Source organism: Lutjanus erythropterus, chromosome 16 (assembly GCF_056507025.1).
Source record: "Lutjanus erythropterus isolate fLutEry1 chromosome 16, fLutEry1.hap2, whole genome shotgun sequence".
In the NCBI taxonomy this organism is placed as follows: Eukaryota; Metazoa; Chordata; class Actinopteri; order Lutjaniformes; family Lutjanidae; genus Lutjanus; species Lutjanus erythropterus.
This window is the reverse complement of record NC_139332.1, coordinates 3477766-3497861: the sequence shown is the minus strand read 5'-3', so window position 1 is coordinate 3497861 and position 20096 is coordinate 3477766. Positions and strand designations below refer to the sequence as shown.

Below are 20096 nucleotides of genomic sequence, written 5' to 3'. Positions count from 1 at the left end.
ATCTGTTTTCCCTGCTGCCAAATTCTTTTTACTTCATCCACTTAATATTATGAACCTATTTATTTACTTACTTCCTTATTGATTTTCCATTTTGGGTGCCATATCAATAATGTCTGATTGATTTATCTGTGTGATAGATAACAGGAAATTGTATTTTGCACAAAAATTTGTATATTTTGCAAAAACAATGTAACAATATACCTACATAGCTCTGATTCATATTGTACATAATTATATTGTGTAATGCTAATGGGTTAGCATTATTTTTAGAAAATATTATATATTTTTCATGTAATTTGAAAATTTGTATTTTCTGGATTATTCTTGTCATTTTTATAATTTATATCTATTTTTTTGTATTATCTGAATTGTTAGGCACCAATATACTAAAGGAGATTCCTTGTAGCCTGTGTGAAAACATATTTTTCTGTAAAAACTAATTCTGATTCTTATTTCAAACTGGGAAAGCTTACGAAAAATACAACAACACATTCAAATATTTCCCTTGTTTATTATCAGCAATTAGTCAAATACATATAAACAAACAGTAGGAAAAGGACAGAATTCATCAGCGACTTTGTTTTTCATGTTATCAATATCGCCTTTAGCACACCCCATTCACGCCGCCAGTTTTTTTTTTTTTTTTACTTCTTTTTTGTCTTTTTGCGCAACATCTTGTGCAGTAAAAAAAGGAAACACATTATGGTACATGAACAACAAATTAAAAAAAAGAAAAATTCAGCACTTTATTTACAACTCATATTCCAAGAAATATAAAATAAACATTCCGTTAACTTACTAGCAACAAACTCCACAGAATATTAAACTGCCATTCTCTGGCAATGATATGATGTCTCATATTGATAAATAATATACTGTTCACGATGGGTGATTGGACTTTTAGCTTATATTGGGCAGAATTTAATAACAATCCCATACAACTGAATTTATATCAGTAGAAATGCTTGTGAAAGGACTTTACACCATCGCCCAGAGTGACAGTTGTTTCAGGGCTGAAAGCTCTTCAAGACAGGGAGACCACAAGAACTCTTCATAGGTAAGGACTCAGAGATACACGGCAAAAGGGTTCACTGAGTTCAGTGTCATTAAACACCTGAATGGGTGAATAAAACCTGTAAGACAGAATGTAATCCTGCAGGTTTTTACTGTATTTCTGTAGCTGTGAACAGGGAGGAACCTCCATCTGGAACGTCTACAGAGAGCTGTTTGTTTCCTGAAGTGGCCTACGACAGCATATAACATTAGACTGGATCTGAGGTTGATAGAGCCATAAATATGAGATTAACAACCTGATGGCTTATAGAGGATCACTAAAGGGATCTGTTTAGTAAAATATACTTTTTAATACAGCCATTGCTTGTAATTTATAAAGCAAGGAGTCATAAGAAACTTAATTAAAGTCAGAAATCTAGTTGGACCTCAAGTCTGGTGCCTGATATTTTGAATGATCCTTTGGAAAGCCTAAGGTCCAGGCTGAACATTTTGTGAAGGGGGAGGGTGAAGGGATGTCCTAGAGACAAAAAACTGATTGGTTCATTTGTGCACTCCTTGTAAAAGTGCCTTCAAATGGCCAACAAAGTATAAATATTAAGATCATGCATGACACTTCAATCAAGACATGATGGACGACTGATAACCAAAGCACCAGGTCAGTGTAAGATATTTTACCCGAACACCGTGTGATGAACAATGTGTCCATCAGTTGTCTCATTTGTTTTAGGAATAAGAAAGCTACATTTACGGTATGTACTGAATTTGGAGGAGTCACTGGATTTCATCTAGTCCACATAAACTCTTAGGGCCAGGTTATGCTAGGAAATAACTCGTCTAAAAGTAGTGTATAGCTGTTCCAAAAGGGCAACACTCAAAGGCGAGTGAAAAGCCAAACATCACAGAAAGGAGAAAGACGTGAAACATAGGGCTAACCAGCACACACTTTCAGATGGGAAGTCATTCATAGTGTTGCACTCTGTTATATATTTGAATGGTGACAGATATAGTTTTGTTAAGAATGAAAAAGAGAAAGATAGTAGAGAGAAGTTCAAACTCTGGCTCCTGTCAGACCACTTGCCCTAATCCACCAAATTACCTCTGGTTCTCGGACTGGTTCCAGTCATTTTTGGAACCTTGGTCCTAGCTAGCGAGCCAGCCACTAGTTTTGAGCACAACGACTGCAATCAAGGATATGTCATCAGTGGAAGGCGCTGCACAGTGTAGAATGACCTGTAGATTATGTCATGCCCACTTCAGTTTGCAGGTCAAATCTAGGAAAAAGTCATATCTTTTGGTGCCAGTCTGGAACAAACTGGTAGACAACCACCAACCGAATCAATTAATCTTTGGTTGAAATTAGGTGTGCCGTCTGGACTGGAAGTGGTTCCACATTGGTGGAAAAGGAGTTGTGGGACTGGTGGTTTCAAAAGAACTCAAAGTGTTGGTTTCAAAAAGTGACAGAAATGGTCAGACGTCTCCCCAGTCCAATGGAATGGATTTACAAAGGTGTTCCACAATCTGACAACCTTAGTTGCTTGTCAGATTGCCTAACAGTGTCTGAAACACCTGTTACAATGTTGGAATTGGGAAGGCCACGTCCCACTTTTTCTGTAACTTTCTGAAACTGACAATCCGTTAAGCTCCCTGACTTTATCCAGCCATTGGCAAGGTCTGTGGATGTTTGAACTTCTCTTTCATGTTTCTTTTGCATTGTTCACATAACTTTCTCTGTCATTTTTCTTGTGTACAACCAAGTTCAACACCATGACAAGCTGGGTCGATGATGCAAAGACCCACAAAAGACCAAGAGTTCTTAGAGAGATCAAGGAAGCAGTGGGATTCAGCAAGGAGGAAGGAATGACGACAGGCTTTTCACCCTTGCTTTGAGTGAGACTTTTGCCTTTAGATGTGGTCTGGAGATCCATCATATGAAATCATTTGAAGCACTTTTAAGAAATGAAGGAGTACAGAAGTCTTTTGATTAAGAATGAAAGAATTTTGAAATATAAGTCAGGATCCATGAAGTCGGTATTCTCTAATCTCTGATAACTGAAGTTTTTCATTGTCTAATGTCTTTCCAAGACTTTAAACTCCCTAATTGAACTGACCTCCAAGATTAATCTGCAAACTCAAATGCCTCAGGCCTTTATACATCTGAATACTTGAAGCCAAGATTCAATATTAAATGATCCTCCATCTTCTCTCTTTGTTTAAGCTAATGTTCTTCTCATATCACAGCTAAAGGGTTTCATAATGGAAGTACCTCCTGCAGTCTGAGTGGATGATAGTAATGCGTATCAATAATTTACAAAAGTAAAAGATCATGATCTTAAGCCACAGTCGAAAAATCGTAAATGAACTCAGGCAAAGTTTGGGACATGTAGCTGTACATACTAGAAAGGTAAAGTTGAGAAGACAGAAAAAATCCTATTTACATTGCGTCCCATCATATCACACAGAAGAGGTAATAGAAGAAAAGTATTAACAAACATTGGTGAGTTCCGTTTGCAAAAAAAGTCTACTTTTTTACATTTCTAGCACAAGACTGTACACCATCTTGTATTGAGAGAGGCAGTTTCCTATGGCAAAGCTAGACATAAGTACATATCATGCTGCACTAATATAGTGCAAAATTATGCCTGAAAAATAGAAGGGAGAGGCAGGCAGAAGTGATGGTGGCTCTGGGAATGACACTTTTGTTCTCTGGTTGTATCTTTTCACGTGAAATGGACTTAGGCCACAATGACACAGAAGAATTTGAAAGTTCTAAAAGAGACGAGCCCATTCAGCAGTGACAAAATGAACAAAAAACACCAATGAAGATTTGTGCTTTTAGAGCAAAATCTGTTTTGGGGTGACCCTCTTCAAGGACTGTGGATTGGATGTTACCGGCAGTAGTAGATGGCAGAGAAGCAAAGGCAGACTTCCAGAAGAAGATAAAGAATTCATGAAGGCTCTTGTGAAACAAAACGTCAAAATGAAAATCAAAAAAAAAAAAAAAAAAAAGAGAACAGGAACATCAAGGCTGCTAATGACATGGATTCACGGTCTTGATCTTTGAGGTTTCTCTTTCTGTCAGAATCATCTTCCCAGGGTGTCCACCTGAAGGTTGAACAATGCCCAGCGGCAGCCCTGACATCAAGGGGTTTCCGTGGAAACCCTGTGTGTCCTGCAGTACAGGACGAATGTCTGTAGGTCAGTGTGGTCACCAGGAAGACTTCTACATGTCGGCGTCTCCGTCGTAGGCCAGGGTCAGCGGCTTCAGTCTGTTGTTCATCTGCCGTCGTTGCGGCCTCTTTGGCTTTTTGCTGCAGAACAAACAAACAAGGGAAAGAAAGTTTAGATAATCTGATCACAACATAGTCTGGCTTTAAACTTTCCCAACAACTTCAGTTTGAGAGGTACAGTGCTGTTGAAGCTCAGTCACGATGTATCCATGTTCTTGAGTTGCCTTGTGATTATGGACCATGCCACTATCTTTTCATTTACCCCAAATCGCATATAATTTACATTTCATTCATACATTTCCAGTAACTGATTTATTTGAATATCCAGTGTTATTTTACCTTCCAGGCAGCCAGTGACTTTTATGACAGTGACTGTCATATCACTGAGATATGACAGTCAGATCTGACATCCAAACTCACCAAAATGACTAACTACAGTTTGTTCAGGTTCAGGTACATAAACTACTTGGATAGGGTTAGAGTGCACTTGTTGTTATTGATAAAGGAAAGGGAAAATGAATATTAGAGTCCCATGTGAAAGTAATTTGATTTGTTGACCCATCCACCAACTCCAACCTTGGCAATCTTGTCTTGTTACTGTCTTTGGGCTGCAGCAGCCGATTCTAACTCCCAGCGTGTCAAAAACAGCAGCTTGGTCAGTGGCCCTATGCTTCAAACTAGAGGGAATTTTCCACTGGCACTTTTTGGCCATACTGAGTCAAACTATGCTGTATTGATTTGCATTTCCATTATCGCTTTTATCTGCAAAGTTGCACTGAGTCAGGCTCAAGATGGACCTTCTCTGGAGTGGGGTCTAAGTGCCAAGCATGTTGCAATGATGTCTCATCCACTGTGGCCAACACAGGATGTCCCCCTTTCTCGACCCTCAAATTTCATTGCGCAAGTGAACTGTCAGTCCTTTTGCAGTTTCTAACTGATCTCTGTGGTTTGAAGTTTAGTATCTGTCCTGTGTTGCTATTTTTACATTCAGATATCTACTGCTATTTTTCTGTCATGTTTGCTGTACTCCATACAGGGATTGTGTCAAATTACTGATGTTGAAAACCCAGCATTTCGTGGTTTTACCGCTTCGTAATAAAAGTTTTTGAATAACGTTATCACAGACAACTTTTATCGTAAAGAATTCATAGGAAGTTCAGTGTTTATTCATTCAAACAAACACAGGATTTTCACCCAGGAGATGGGGGTTTGTGTCCTGTGTAAAACCAATAGTCAACATTGATTAAATTTATGTAGTGAACATACAGTAATTATGGAAGTTATGTTATGTATGCAAGTAACCGTATGTACATTGCTTCACTTGCAAGAACCTATGTACCTAAGATGCCTATTTAATCAAGCCAAGTCTTGTTGCCTAAACCTAACCAAGTAGTTTTAGTGCTTTCATTTTGAAAAGCAGGATGGTGCATATTTATTATTGCCAACTTGAAAGCAGGGCCCTGCACTTGAAAAAATGATGCTTAAGGGCCACGTACAGCATCATAATTTGAAGCATAAGTAACCCAGGATGTAAATGTTGGTAAGAGACAGTGCTAACCACTGCACAACATCTGTAAGTGCAGATTGATTTTGTCTGCACCATAACATATATGGTAGGAATACATTTCCATTAACAACCATGATGCATTTTATATTGCACTTTTCTAGTCTATCAGAATGCTGTACAACTACACGTCATTCACCCAATGTAAGCAATTTCAGGTCCAAAATTTTGTCATGGACTCTTTGACATGCAGATTGGAGGAACCAAGGATTAAACTGCTGACCGTCTGATAAGTGAACGACCGACTCCACCTCCTAAACCACAGCCGCTCCAAATAACAACAGCTGGCATAATGTTTAGCCTGATGGATTAATTAAGGAGATTAAGTTTTGCTGTCAAAGTGTTTTCATACCAGAGGGACATGATTAAAAATGGTTGCCTGGAAGGTAGAAAAACTAATTTAAAATCTTGAACATGTTTGGATGCTTTGCAAAACTGTCAGCACCAACCTGTATGTGATTTGGAGTAAATTTTGTTAAGTACATTTGAAGGCATCTCTAACCGACTTGTAAGCAATACCAGAAACAAATGAAACAATGAACACAGAAGTAAAGGAGACAGAGGAGGGTCTACATGAAATGTGTATGGATGATCACAAGATGGCAGCAGAGGAAAGGTATTATGACTGGCCTGCAGGTTGGCATATCAGGAGGTTTCAAAGCCCTTTGTATCTGGCCAGAGGTAATAACTAACACAGAACAGACAGTGTTGTTTCCCTATAATTGCAACTCACCACCACAAAGGCTACTGGTTGTAGTATTAGCAGTGCAGTAGTAGCAACAGTAGTAGTGGTCGTTGTACTACTGTTAGTGCCTAGATTTTCAAAAAGGTACTGTGGTCCCTTTAATGGGACACTACTGAAATGTTACTGAAAATAAGTTATGTCTTTCCTATATTTTTGTTTCAATATCAGCCTGTTATGTAGTAATGAGGATACACATAGTGCATACATCATCCATGATTACTGGTAGGTTTAAGCGAAATTGTGATGGCAGATAGTAAGCAGATAAAAAATGAAGAGACTGAAAATAAATGCCTCAAAAACACTGTAATAGTGGCAAGTGATCCTGGCTACTGGCTATTTAAGAAGCACCAGTGAAGTGGCGACAGACCAAGCTAGCACCAAATGTCGCAAAACAGTAAGGTGGTACTTGGATAGTTTAATATTTTCTGAGGTGGTACAGGGTGTAAAAAGTTTGAGAACAAAAAAGTTTGGTGGAACAAGCTAACAGCTGTTAGCCTTAGGTGCTAGTTTGCTATTTTCAGCGTGTAGGTTGCAACAAGGAGTTTGTTCTCTTGTTTCTCAGGGACTTTGAAAACAAGCAAGCAAGCGACCAATGGCAGGACTTAAACACACAGTGTGCATCGGGTGAGTAAGGCCAAATCTCTTGCTAACTTTCTTTAGCTAGTTAGCAAACAATGTAACATTTTGTTAACTTTTTAGGTAGCTAGCAAACGATGCAACATTTTGATAAATTTTTAGACCAGTCAAAAGTTTACAGTTTACTCCCTTTTTGACACTTAGCTTACTAGGTCCTGACAGCACTCAAAGTTATTATTTTTCATTTATTTTTTTAAAAGTTAAAAAGCATCTCCATATTATCTCCACATATTACACTCTATTAATTACATTTTGGTGTACATTGTTGATTTACTAGGCCTGTGCAAGATTAGTTTTTAATTGTGCAACAGAGCTCTGCTTAATCTGGATTTACTCATTTTAAGCCTAGTTTTGTTAAACTCTTTAGTGTATATGTGTTTCCCTTAATTGCTTATAGTAAATAATAAACTTATTTAGTTACTACTAACTCCCAGTTACAGTAACAGCCTGCAGTAGTGTGGTGAGTCTGATAGGATCTGGATGTCTCACCTCCAGGCAGTGATCCCCTGACATGAGTGAACAGGCACTGAAGGTATTTGGGCACAAATGAATGTCAGGCACAGTGAGTTACAGGAGGGTGAGCTGGGACTCTGGCTAAGTGATGAGAGTTTCAAAGTGAGGTGGTGGGTGTGGCAGTGACTGCTGCTGCTGAGGTTGTGGTTGTGATCCTGGAGGGAGCAGAGTCTCGTACTGCTCGTGCTGCTCTTGCTCTTGTTGTTGTTGTTGTTGTTGTTGTTGTTGGAGCTGGCTGTGCTGCTGTAACTCATCTTGCTCTAGTTTCTGGCAGGCAGGACAGACGTAAGGCACAGTGTAGCTGTTCGGGTCCGTCCAGTAAACCCCGTCTGAGGGGGACTTGGGTCTCGACTTGCAGCAAAGGCAACAACCACAGTAACTGAGCAGGGAGTGTGAGGGTGAGGACGGGTGGAGACAGACAGAAAAACAAGAAATGATGACGGAACTCAAAATAACAGAACAAAATGAACTGATAAATGAATCAACATAGGAGTGATGTAATGGAGGTCACATCATCTTAAATCTCCTTTACCACTGATGAGCAGGAATACTTTGCCACATTTTTGTACAACTGTTAGCTACATCTGCTATCATGTTATAGCCTCATTTTATCTATCTTTAGATAAAAAGCTCAAATTTTATGCCTTCAATATCGAGTATTTTTTTTTTAATCAATGCAATGGTATTGAAAATGGCATTGAATATTGACATTTTTCAAGATTCCATATCGAAATTAGCAGTTTCAGTATCTTGACAACACTATTCTGGGCTGACAAATTTTAACCTCATGGTCTTAAAGAGCTCTAGATTAAAGTATCAAATTGATGCTCTGCTTCAGACGGGTTAAACTGATAACTGCAATTTCAGCATGACCTTATATTCTGATGCATGCATATATCTTGTTACTTTTATAAATGACAAATAAATGCATTTAGGCTCAGTTAAGAGGTTATCTTGTTTTCATTTCTTCTCAAAGAAAAAAAATCTTTTAAGTTTAAACAACTCAAAAATTCAAGGAAACTTACTGTAATAGATTTTTTGAGTTTTTAAATAAACTAAAAAGGTTTTGCTGACCTATAATTTTGTGTTGTGATAATTTGGTGTACTTCTTTTGATAAACCTGAATCTTTGAAAGTCTTTCACAGTGAGCTGTGAACCTGTTTGTCACTTTTTTGGGTGCTTGAAAATTAAATGGGTATTAGATTAAAAAAACAAAAACAAAACATTATTCACTTCCACTTCAGGTTTGCTCAATAAGTTTTTGAAATACCATATTTGGGGAATTGTAAAACTGAAGGATTTAACTTTTTCTAAAGAAGAAAACTAAATTATCTCAACAAAACATTTTTAGTTGGTAAAACCTTTTAAAAACTTCAGTGGTTGAGTTGAGCTCAAAATTCAAAAATCTATTGAAAGGACATTTTAGTAAAATAAGTGTATTTAGGCAGACTTAACAGGCTCTTGTTTTTTCCTCTCACCAGTAACAGAATATACACATTTTAAATGCCAATATGAATCTTAAATTTGCAGAATTTCTTCCATAGTGATCCAAATATTTTTCTTTGGGAATGACTGTATTTTCAGTGATTTACTATTGCAGTTCAATAAAGTTGGGGACCTTGTGACAGACACACTTAAAAGGAATAACCTAAATCAATACAATAGGGGCCAAGACATTTTGAACTCAGTTATTGGTGTTTTTTGTTTTTGTGCTTTTTGTTGCAAACTCTTGAAGACCCTTCAAGACCAGGTTCATAGATAAAGATAACCTTAGAGACATTTTGAGTAAAACTGTCGTAATGGTCTTTTAAATAATAAATACCATCTTTACAACTGATAAACTGGCAAATCAAATCAGGATTTGCATTTTGGCTAATGTTTTTTTTTTTTTTTTTTTTTTTGGTGTAGAGAACTACTGAAACCTTCCATGGGTCTTTTCCCTCACTGTGATCTCCGTTACTTCACTGAATGAAGGTGGATGACGACATGAACGGTAACTGATGTGATGATGAAACAAAACAGATGTTCGGGACACAGTGTTCACACATAGGTGTCGGTACGTTACCATGCTAAGTACGTCATGGAGATTATAAAGACGAGCAGAACAAACGCTCCTGCTGCGACTCCGTACACCCAGGTCTTCAGCTTCCCATCTGCACACAATCACACACACACACACACAGACTGTTAATCCACTGGAAGGACAGTTCATTTCCTCATCTGAGCTGAAGGGGGCAGTAGAGTTCCACACATAACATGAGGTGGTATTCAGCCACATTTTTCTGTCACATTTCATCCTGAGATACTTTTGGTCAATGAATCATCAGTGCAGCGTACAGATCAACAGCACAGAGCCTTTATCAGCAGAGTGAGTAAAATGTGCTAATGCTGCAACACCTCCATCTGTAAACATGCAGGAAAAAGTCAGTGTTAATGAGGAAAGGTAAAAATAAACATGTTCATTATACACTGTCACATGTATGTTGTCTACATATGGAGGTATAATTGTAGAAGTAACTCATTATTTCAATCTGCACTGTTTGATAAGATGAATGTGTTATTGAAAACAATTCAAATTCATATATAAGCTGTAAATTTCATTCAAATTTGTTATACTGTATCTTTGTCTTTCCTTTTTCTCTTTTCATCTTTACTTCCCTCTTTTTTTTGCTTGTCTTCTATTATTTCTGTCTACTTTATTTTTGCTTTCCTGCTTTAATTCTGTCTTCCTACTTTCTTTTTGAAAAACTTTTTTCCACCCCTTCCTCCCTTAATTAGTTTTACCTGCTTCCTTTTTTCTCCTTTTCTGTTCTTCCTGCTGTTCCTGCCTTCATCCTTTGACTCTTCCCCTTTTCCATTCATTCTTGTTTTTCTTCCCTTTCTTCCATCACCCAGTTTCCTCTTTCCTTCCTCCTTTTTTTCTTTTATTACTGTTTTTCTTCCTTTCAGACTCTTAATTCATTCCTTTACCCCATTTTCTTTTAATTATTTTTTTCCGTTCTTCCTGTCCCCTTTCACCCCCCTTTATTCATGTTTTCTTCCTTTCCCCCATTACCCCCTTTCCTGTATTTTTTTCTCCCTTCATTCTTTATTTTTCTTTTTTCCTCACTTTATTCATTCATTTGCCACCTCTTTTGTTTTTCTGTTTTTGTTCTTCCTGTTCATTCCATCTTTCTACTTTCTTTTTATTTCTTTCTTCCCTTCCTTTATTGGTTTTCTTTTCTTAGTCTTCTGTTGTTTGTTTTGTTTTTCTGTCTTCCCTTCTTCATTTCTAAATTGCTTTGTCCTCCATTTAGCCTTGAATCAAAGTTTCCTTTTCTTTTCTGTTTCTCCATTCATTCCTTCCTCCTCTTCATTTCTGTCTTTTAAAAACCCTTTCCTCTTTCTACTATTTTCTGTTTCTCTCCTTTTTTTCCTATATTGCAGTTTTTCTTCCCTATCTAGTCTTTTATTTTTTCCTTCCTTCTTCACTAAATTAATTTTTCTATCATTTATCCTTTAATCTCTTTTTCTTCTGTTCCTCCCTTTATATCTCCTTCTCCCTCTTCTTTTCTTTCTCTAATTTTTCCTTGTGTCCCCTTATCAATAAGCTTCATTCCTTTTCTTCCCATTCTTTCTTACCCTTATCCCATTACATTACATTAACAATGCTTTTAACAATGTGGATAATTGTAAGGATCATGCAAGAATGTCATTTTTATCAAATATGCTTTACTGCTGCAAAGTGCTACATTTAGAAACCACATGCAGACAGAAAAATATTCTCTTTCAGCACTCAAAATTGAAAATCCCTCTGCCCATCCATCATTAATCTTTGTTTTCTTTTATCATTTTTCCCTTCCCTCCTTCCTTTCTGTCAGAGGACCTCCCTCTGTTTCATATGCCTCCTTCCACCCCCCTTCAGAGCCTAGTAAGCAATCAATTTGTTCTCTCAGCAATCACACACATTTCCTCCACTCTAGGTTGAATATATAGTAATTAAATACAGACAAAGTTTTTGTCTCACTAAGTTCTGCTAATGTTTCTTTGTGTGTGACCATCAGAATGTACCATTTACTCTCCTAATCCATGTTTTGCTTCACTGTATAATTCCACATTTTATCTTAAAATCCACATCAGTCAGATGTCTAAGGCTGTGTTGAGGTGTGTTACCTGGGCCAAAGGGCTGCAGGAACCAGGTGCGTCCCGCCCTGCCTGGCGTGCTGGCTTCGGGCTGGGTGGGGTTGAAGGCTCGGATGGTCTTGACGTCGGCCTTGTTGTCGCCTGCGGTGGGGATCTCCAGCACCGGGATGACTGTACACTGGTCCAGCAGGCCGTCGGACGTCATGACCTCGGTGTAGCCCTCCTCGCAGCCACACACCCCCGCCTGACACACAAAAGAGAACCACAAGGGTTTAAAACATGGACGAATCAGGCTTATAACTCTTCCCTCTGCAGTCATCAGAAAGCTAAAAGTTCTGCTGCGTTGGTGAAAAACAGCACCGGCTGGTAAGACACAGCAGACTCACTGATAAATCTGAGCCCCAACATCTAATTTTATACTTTTCTTAATAATTTAAACTTTTTGGTTCAATGAGAAACTAGCTTCTATATTATTGATACATATAAGCCAATTAGCTGCATTATTATCCCAAGTGCACAGACAGTCTGTGAGCTTATTTGTAACTTCATGAGCAGGAGACTCTGACAGACCCTCCATCTCAGAAACCACCAGTGAAAGTGCAAATGCTAACACAGCTAATATTAGCCATTATACAACTGCTGCTGACTCAGGTAAGCCCAAAGGAGACACAGGAAAATATTCAGTATATGTAGTAGGTGGTCCCTGCTTCATCTCTCCAACAGCTGCAGGGACCGTGCCCTGAAAAACATTGAAGACCCCCTGGTTTACCGTGTTTATCATCTTGGTTTAACATGTTAGCATGCTAACATTTGACAAGTAGCACCAAAGACAAAGTACAGCTGAGGCTGATGGGAATATAACTGAGTTTGCTGGTATTCCATCACAAACCAAAGTGTTGGACACATTATTTGACCTCCTGACAGAGGATCACATGAAAGTCTTATTAAATTTCATAATAATCTGTTCGATAGTTGTTGAGACATCAGTCAATCTACAGTGGACTGATCAGCTGACCAACATTAACATCCATACACCCACACTGCTAGATGACAACAAAAAAAATACAAAGGCTGGAGAAACGTCACCCACAACACCAACAAAGCTCCTTTATTCATTATCCTCTGTTGTATCTTACTGATACAACACGAAATATACTATATCTCAGAAATACTTGTTTTATTATGACCACTGAAGGTCTCTGTGAATAAAAGTTGAATTTTATGCAACATGAGTGATATCCTGTGAAAAAATTACAGACGAAAGATGCTTAGTAAAGAAATCAAGAAAATAAGCCCACGCAGGCTAAATAAACAAGAATGGATGAAGGGAGACCACAGGGGGTGGAGGAAAGATTATGAAGAAAATCTCAAGTAACTCCCACATCAGATCTGGATTCTGTGACCCTGCACTGATTAACATCCATCAATCTGTCATTCTACTTGAAGAAAGCCATTCCACTTCATTTTTACTCCATTGGTCCATTGGTCCATAGCTCCATTGGTTTGATACTAATTTTAAGCTTAGCTTCTTTTCTCCTTTTCTTGACCCCCCCCCCCCTCATTTCCCATAACTTTGTCCTCTTTCTTCTACATTTTGTTTAATTTGTGTTTAGCTCATCATAAAAAGGCAACTCTATCATACAGCATTGCTTACAGACAGTTACATTTTCTATGCTACCTTAAAATCATGTATCAATCTTTTCAGTACCACAAACAAGGAATTTAACAATCAGCCCTCTTGGATGCCCCTGTGGTAGATAAAACCTAATAAAATACCCAAGTGCGCCCTTATACCAGACAAAAAATGGTAAAATGCTCTCTGAGGTGCTATATAGGCTGCTTTACATAACTAAAAACTGTTTGGCCTTTTTGTGCCTTTAAATAATTAAACAGTTCCCTGTGTATTTTTAATACAAAGTTGTAGCAGTTGTACAACCAAACAATTTTAATCTAAACCATGAATTGGAGCTTTTTCACACTAAATCAATAATGTTTTTTGCCACACTGGCGCCCGACCATGTATTCTACAGCTGGAGTCCTTTATATATATATTTTTTTCACCCCTGTCACTCAGACAGCCTGCATCCTCCACTGCCCAGACTGATGCTGTCATGTTGTCATGTGTGGGTGCACATGCTACACAACTTATCCCATACAAGGCGTGCGGATTACCCTTGGCAAGATCTGCAACTTCAGCAGATCATCACAATATTGAACAGAAAGATGCATAGCAGTTTTGTTTCGACTACTTTCTGGAGTCCACTTAGAGGACACGTTCCACGCATGCATGAGAGATTACCTTCTACAGGGTTGGCGTAGCGGCTGTAGTGGAGGTTGTCCACACAGAGCCGTCCTGTACATCCTCTGATGACAAAATGTATGTCACATAGACTCAAGCAGACCCTCATCTGCTCGTGGCAGCAGAAAGTATAATACTGGCTTTAGTAGACCATCATGCACTGGCAGTCCCAATGTTCTTTGTGTCTGGGTCTGTTATAGAGTTGTACTATTAAGACTGAATCCAGCGTTCATGCCGTTTTGTTGTGTTCTGGTTGCCGTCAGGTTTGGTTATTCACTTAATCACTTTCGAAATTTCTCTTACTTTGTGAAATAAGTCTTGTGAAATAAGTCTTTTTGTTTTGTGCAAGCGTTTCCATTGTTCCAAATCAACCACTTCACTTCGTCTTTCAGAAAGGAATTACAAAACACAGCCTTTGACCTTCTCTGTTTTATGCCTGTGCAGATGTTTCTTTGGGTCGACCGCATTCTGTCTCATTTACTTTGACTTGAAAAAGGTTTTCCATTGGTCCATTTTTTCATCAGGTCAGAGAATTGGACCCGTTGAGACGTCTGCTTGATTGGCACAAGCATGGATTCTGTGCCAAATCAAGGTCTAAGGGCTCAGATCTCTAGAATGTATCTGGGAGAGACAAATCATGGCAAAAGTCATGCAGTTTGCAGTAGGTTTCATAAGCTGTCTTTTGCAAGGGTGTTTAGAATCACACTCTCATTATGTAGGATTGATTTGAAATACATACAGAATCTTTAACAAATCTTAGAAAGCCTTTGATAAAGCTATGATTTAGCTGTACAATCTCATTACAAAATCAGATCAGCAACAGTCTGATACTGCTGTCTGTTTTGTCAGACAGGGTGTGTATTTGATTGCATAGGGCGGTGTGTATCTGTGTGTGTGTGTGTGTGTGTGTGCAGGGAAACCGCCCCTCCTCCACATCTCTCTCTCTCTCTCTCTCTCTCTCTCTCTCTCTCATCCCTGACTCTATTCATCACCCTGCAGGGGGTCCCCAGCTCGCCGACAATCTCTGGAGGATAATCGGCCTCAGAAATCCCTGCCGCGCAAACAGTAGCTGTGTACGTCCAACACCAGCCAGAGATGAAAATGACGAAATTAACATTTACATCTCCATAGTGGCAAACAAAGGAAAAGAAGTGCGGTTCAGCAGCATGTTATCATTTTATATATATATATATATATGAGTTCAGTCTCTGGAGGAGGCTGCTGTAAAGTGCATACATCGCAGTATAAACTTACCAACACTCCTCTCATCCTCCAGGCATCTCTTGCTTCCTTCTAGCAACCACATCTCTGAATCATGCAACCACATGCTAAAACAAACACTATTAATCTTCTCTTCTGTGGTGTATAGTGCCTCCTGGCTTATATTTGCAATGTAAAAACCTCATCCTCCATCTGGGGCTGGGTATTGTTTAAGATTTTACAATACTAATGCAGATATGATACCTACATTTCACTGTGAAAACCATTACAATACTTTTTTCACTGCTTGAGTTTGATTCCAAGTCTCTGATGGAAAACAGTGCCTTCAGGGTTGGTAATGAATTACTGCCCTAATAGAGTTTAAAGATGTTGTAAAACAATAATTAATGTGTGTTCTGAGTTTGTCACACCACAGAAACATGGACGCTCCATCTAGCAGCCTTATTGGACATATCCAGGCATGTTTCAGCCACCAGACCAGAGGACAGTGACAGGATGTTCTTTTTTTCTTCTGTGTCAGGTTGTTGGAGCTGAAGTGAGCTGAAGTGAACTGCTGGGCTGATTTGGACTGAGAGAGTCGCTATAGGCTTGTTCGGTGGACCGTGGCTCTGGCAGGTCACCAAACCACTTCTCAGGAATGGCCAAAAAATCCTGACCACAGAAATCGTCTAACAGTCTAACTCCACAGTACCACATAATTCTCGGTCTTTTCACAGGTTTTCAGCAACTATTTTCTGTATAATGTGTTAATTAAGTATCATGGTCTTATTCATGAGTGGACGCATGGGTTGGTGAGGCATCAGATGTTGCACTACACCATTCTGGTGAAGAGAAATGAGCCAGAAGGTGAAGCTTGCAATTTACTAGTTTTGGGTAGTGACCGAAAAAATGAGATCATACATATAAGTGGTTGAAACGAGTCTTCTATGCCTCAGAGATAGGGTGAGGAGCTCAGGCAGTCCAGAGGGGACCTTGAGGAGGAGCTGCTCCTCCTTCACTTAAAAAGGACCATGCATCTGAACAGGATGTCTCCTGGGCACCTTCCCATGGAGGTTTTAAGGGTACTTCCAACTGGAAGGAGACCCCAGGAGAGACCCAGAACGCACTGGAGTGATTATATATGTCATCTGAATGGATGGATGGAGTTTGAGGAATATAAACATGTTTTTCTATATATTTATGATAAAAATTGTTACGTTCCTCCGTAATTTGAACACTATCTCATCAAAGAATAAGCAAGCAAGGTCAAGAATCTGATCAAGCATTCTTGGTCAGTTTTTGATACCTGGCACTTTGTGATACTTGATGCTTATAGACACACTGCTTTAGCAAAAGCATTGAGGTTTGAGTTCTCACAGAGTACAGTTCTTGCCACACCCTTGGGTTTGACTAAAATTATTCTGTAAAAGTACCCAGCCGAAACTGACTGTCCTGCTAGGCAAGGCTACAACTGGTGATGTTCATGCTTGGTCTTGGTACAAAATATCATAAAATAGATATGCACAAAATTAATTCTAATTACTGTTTTCAGTGGCCTTATGATCTGTCCTCCCATATCACCATAAGGCCAAAATTTTCTTGTCCAATACAAATCCAAAAAATGAATACTTCACTATTCAAGTTCCCCAGTTGATGAACCATTCTGATTGCAGATACCTTTCCTCTTTCCTATTCACTTGAACACAACACATCCCCCTGAGCATCTATGATTTATTATTGCATTGATACACAATCGACAGACCCAATCTGGTCAAAAGAATCTCTGCATCAGCCCGGTCGATCATTATTCACCAGCTTCCGATCAAAAGTATTGGCCATTTTCATGGTAGCAGCTTTACTTTACTGCAAACACAAGTAAAACAGGCCAGCTAGCTTTTCTGTATTGTTCATGTCACTAGAATCAGCAGAAGATTCCTGACCACAGACTGAAAAGTGGAGGGTGTTGGCAGATCCAAGTTCAACCTGACATTTCAGCAAAACACTATTGATTATCCTCCTTATCTCCCTGAGTAGCACTTTAAATTCTCCCCTGGCATTCACAGCAAATGTGATCTCAAAACAAACAGCCTGACATCAAAATCTAAGGATTAAAAAAAGCTCGAAACCTAGTGTCATTGATATCTGGTAGAAGAAAATAGACTCTCATAAGAATAAAATATTCCTTTTGCATTAATTTCTGCTTGAGCCTGCATAATTAATCCATAAGACATAGCTTAGCTTTTAAAGCCTATAAATGATATATTCAATTGAACGGCTTTTGGCTTCAGAAAGTTGATTTAATTTAATAGAAGCAAGAGAATAAACTTATATCATTCAATTTCTAAAATCAAATGAGTTTCTAAAGTCATATTGACTCAGCTGACACATTGAACACTAATCTAAACATTTCACTCCATAAATAACAAGTCAGGCAATCAGGGGTCAAACTTCAAAAAATATTATCTTAAAATTAAACCCTTTCTGCCTGGTAAATACCTATCCACGCCCCCAATTTGAAAAACCAGTCCTCTTAAAAATCTCTAGCCCAAGCTGAGAAAAACCCTGATGGCATCTCAGACACAGCTCCTCCAGAGCAACAGAAGACATTTTACAAGTGTTTTCACAGGTTGATGCCGATGGAAAAGTGTCAGAATTTTTCATTTTTGTCACCATCTTCTGTATGTCAGCCCTGCGACTGACTGATGTTGTTCACGTCACTCTCATCAGAAGAAGATTCCAGCCCCTGACAAAGGATAAGTGGGTATAGCTGATGGATTTTTCATTTCAGTGAACTCTGCAGGCTTAAATGCATGTTTTCTTAGTGTATCTGTTTTTCTGCAGTGTGTTTCCGAAAAACAGCAGCTGTTCTTTAACCTACAGTGCTTTGGTCTAGGTGTGTTACTGTAAAAGAGGATAATGGGAAAAGCTTAACAACAGGTGGCAACACCAAGTGAGTCAGATTATTGTATTTTCTTTCCTTTATTTTTTTTCTCTTTTCTACTCCCTTTTTCTTAAACTACCCAGATGCACTGCTTTCATCCCATCAGGGGGTCTGGGACTCAGCCTGGCCTTCAGCATACCTTTTCTCAGCCATATTGAAGTTCTTCAGACACAGACCCTGGGCTCTGAACTGCCGATTAATTTCTAACATGGTTGAAAGAAGTTGGATAGGCATTTCCCTTGTATTTTCACTGGGAAATGTATCTGGCACTCTATAGCTGCAGTAGGACACTACTAGCTGGCAAATAGTTGTATGTGAAAATTAACATTGCTTGTTTTTTACCGCCTGAAGGCTACTGAACCAGCGACCTAAACCAAAACAGTTTTATTCAGATTAACTGAGTTCCCCCCTGGGGCCAAAAACAAAACACTTTATGGAAATATTTCTATCCCTAACTAAAGAGTCAGCACTGATGCCACACAATATTACAATATACCTGGGAGACACCAGCAGAGACAGCGAAAAAAGCCATGAGAAACCAAGAGATGCCCAGGTCCATGAAAAGATGCAGAGGAAGAAAGAGATGTCAAAAGGCACAGAGAGACACCAAGATACACCAGGAAATACCAAAAGATGCTGAGAAACAGCACAAGATGCCAGAGGACACTCAGAAGCACCAAAGATGTCAAGAGACAATGACCTCAAAAGACATGAGGAGTCAAATGATGCCAAAGGTGTCAAAGGACACAAAGAAAAAAAACAAGACATAAGGGATTCCAAAAGACGGCAGTAGACACCAAGAGACAACAAACGACGTCAAGAGACATGAAGAGGAAAAAGATAGCAACAGAACACTCAGAAGCACCAAAAGGTGTCAAGACACTGAGAGACAAGACATCTCAAATGACATCAAAAGATGTGAAGATACATCAAAAGATGTCAGAGATACCAAAACCCAAGAAATTCCAAGAGACGTCAAGAGATACTGAGAGATAACAAAAGATGCCAAGAGACTGCAACAGACCCCAAGGGTGCTAAAAGACACAGAGAGAGCAAAAGATGTCAAGAGAACCAAGATACCAGACACCAACAGAAAAGAGATGGCAAAAGCACACACAGAGGCACAAGAGATGTCAAGACAGCAAAAGACATGAAGAGACAAGACCAAAAGATGCCTAAGGTACCAAAAGACACCAAGAAACAAAAAAACTCTGAGAGAAAAATGCCAAGAGACTGCAAGAAACCCAAGGGTGCCATAAGACAACAAAAGAGATAAAAAAAAAGACTCAAAGACATGCAAACAATATCAAAGGAAAAGAGACACTATAAGACACTAGAGACACAAAAAACAAAGAGACAGACAAGGCCTAGCCCAGCCCAGCCTTGGAGTTGGATTAGAAAGACTTTGCAAGATAACTCTGCGGAGTCACAAAATGTTTAAGATAGGATAGAAGAAGAAAAAGAATCTACTACACAAAATAGGGTTTATCTTTTTGATTTTTCTCCAATATTTTCTGTTTTTTCAGGTCTCTTCAAATTATTCATTGGAAATGATCTGAGAAGAGAAAAATACTCATTAAAGTGCCCACATCTCAAAAGCAGGTGGAGCCTGTGAAGACTGCTCCCAATCAGATATACTGTTGTGTGGGTGCACAGATGTATACAATGTTTGTGATCTAAAACTCACCTCTGTGCACACGGAGCGTGGCTTGGTGCAGGGCGGGTCACACGAACGGTCAGCCATCGGCTTGGCTGACACTGGGCATCCACCTGCAGAGCAAAGTGCAAAAATTAAAAAATTTAAGTGTCAAAGTTTGACAGCTGGTTTTTCCCGT

At 39.0% G+C, this 20096-nt stretch overlaps 1 protein-coding gene across 1 annotated transcript in view; it reads right to left on the bottom strand.

Moving 5' to 3' along the window:
* Positions 1–491: 491 nt before the first annotated feature.
* thsd7aa (thrombospondin, type I, domain containing 7Aa) overlaps positions 492–20096 on the bottom strand; it is a 227290-nt gene continuing 207685 nt past the window's right edge. Inside the window, exons 25-28 of the mRNA XM_084738887.1 lie at positions 19949–20031; positions 11852–12065; positions 9765–9852; positions 492–4322 (exon numbers count right to left, since the gene is read on the bottom strand). Of these exons, the coding sequence (XP_084595013.1) occupies positions 4235–4322; positions 9765–9852; positions 11852–12065; positions 19949–20031 (473 nt within the window). The 3' untranslated portion in view covers positions 492–4234. The remainder of the gene's footprint in view (positions 4323–9764; positions 9853–11851; positions 12066–19948; positions 20032–20096) is intronic.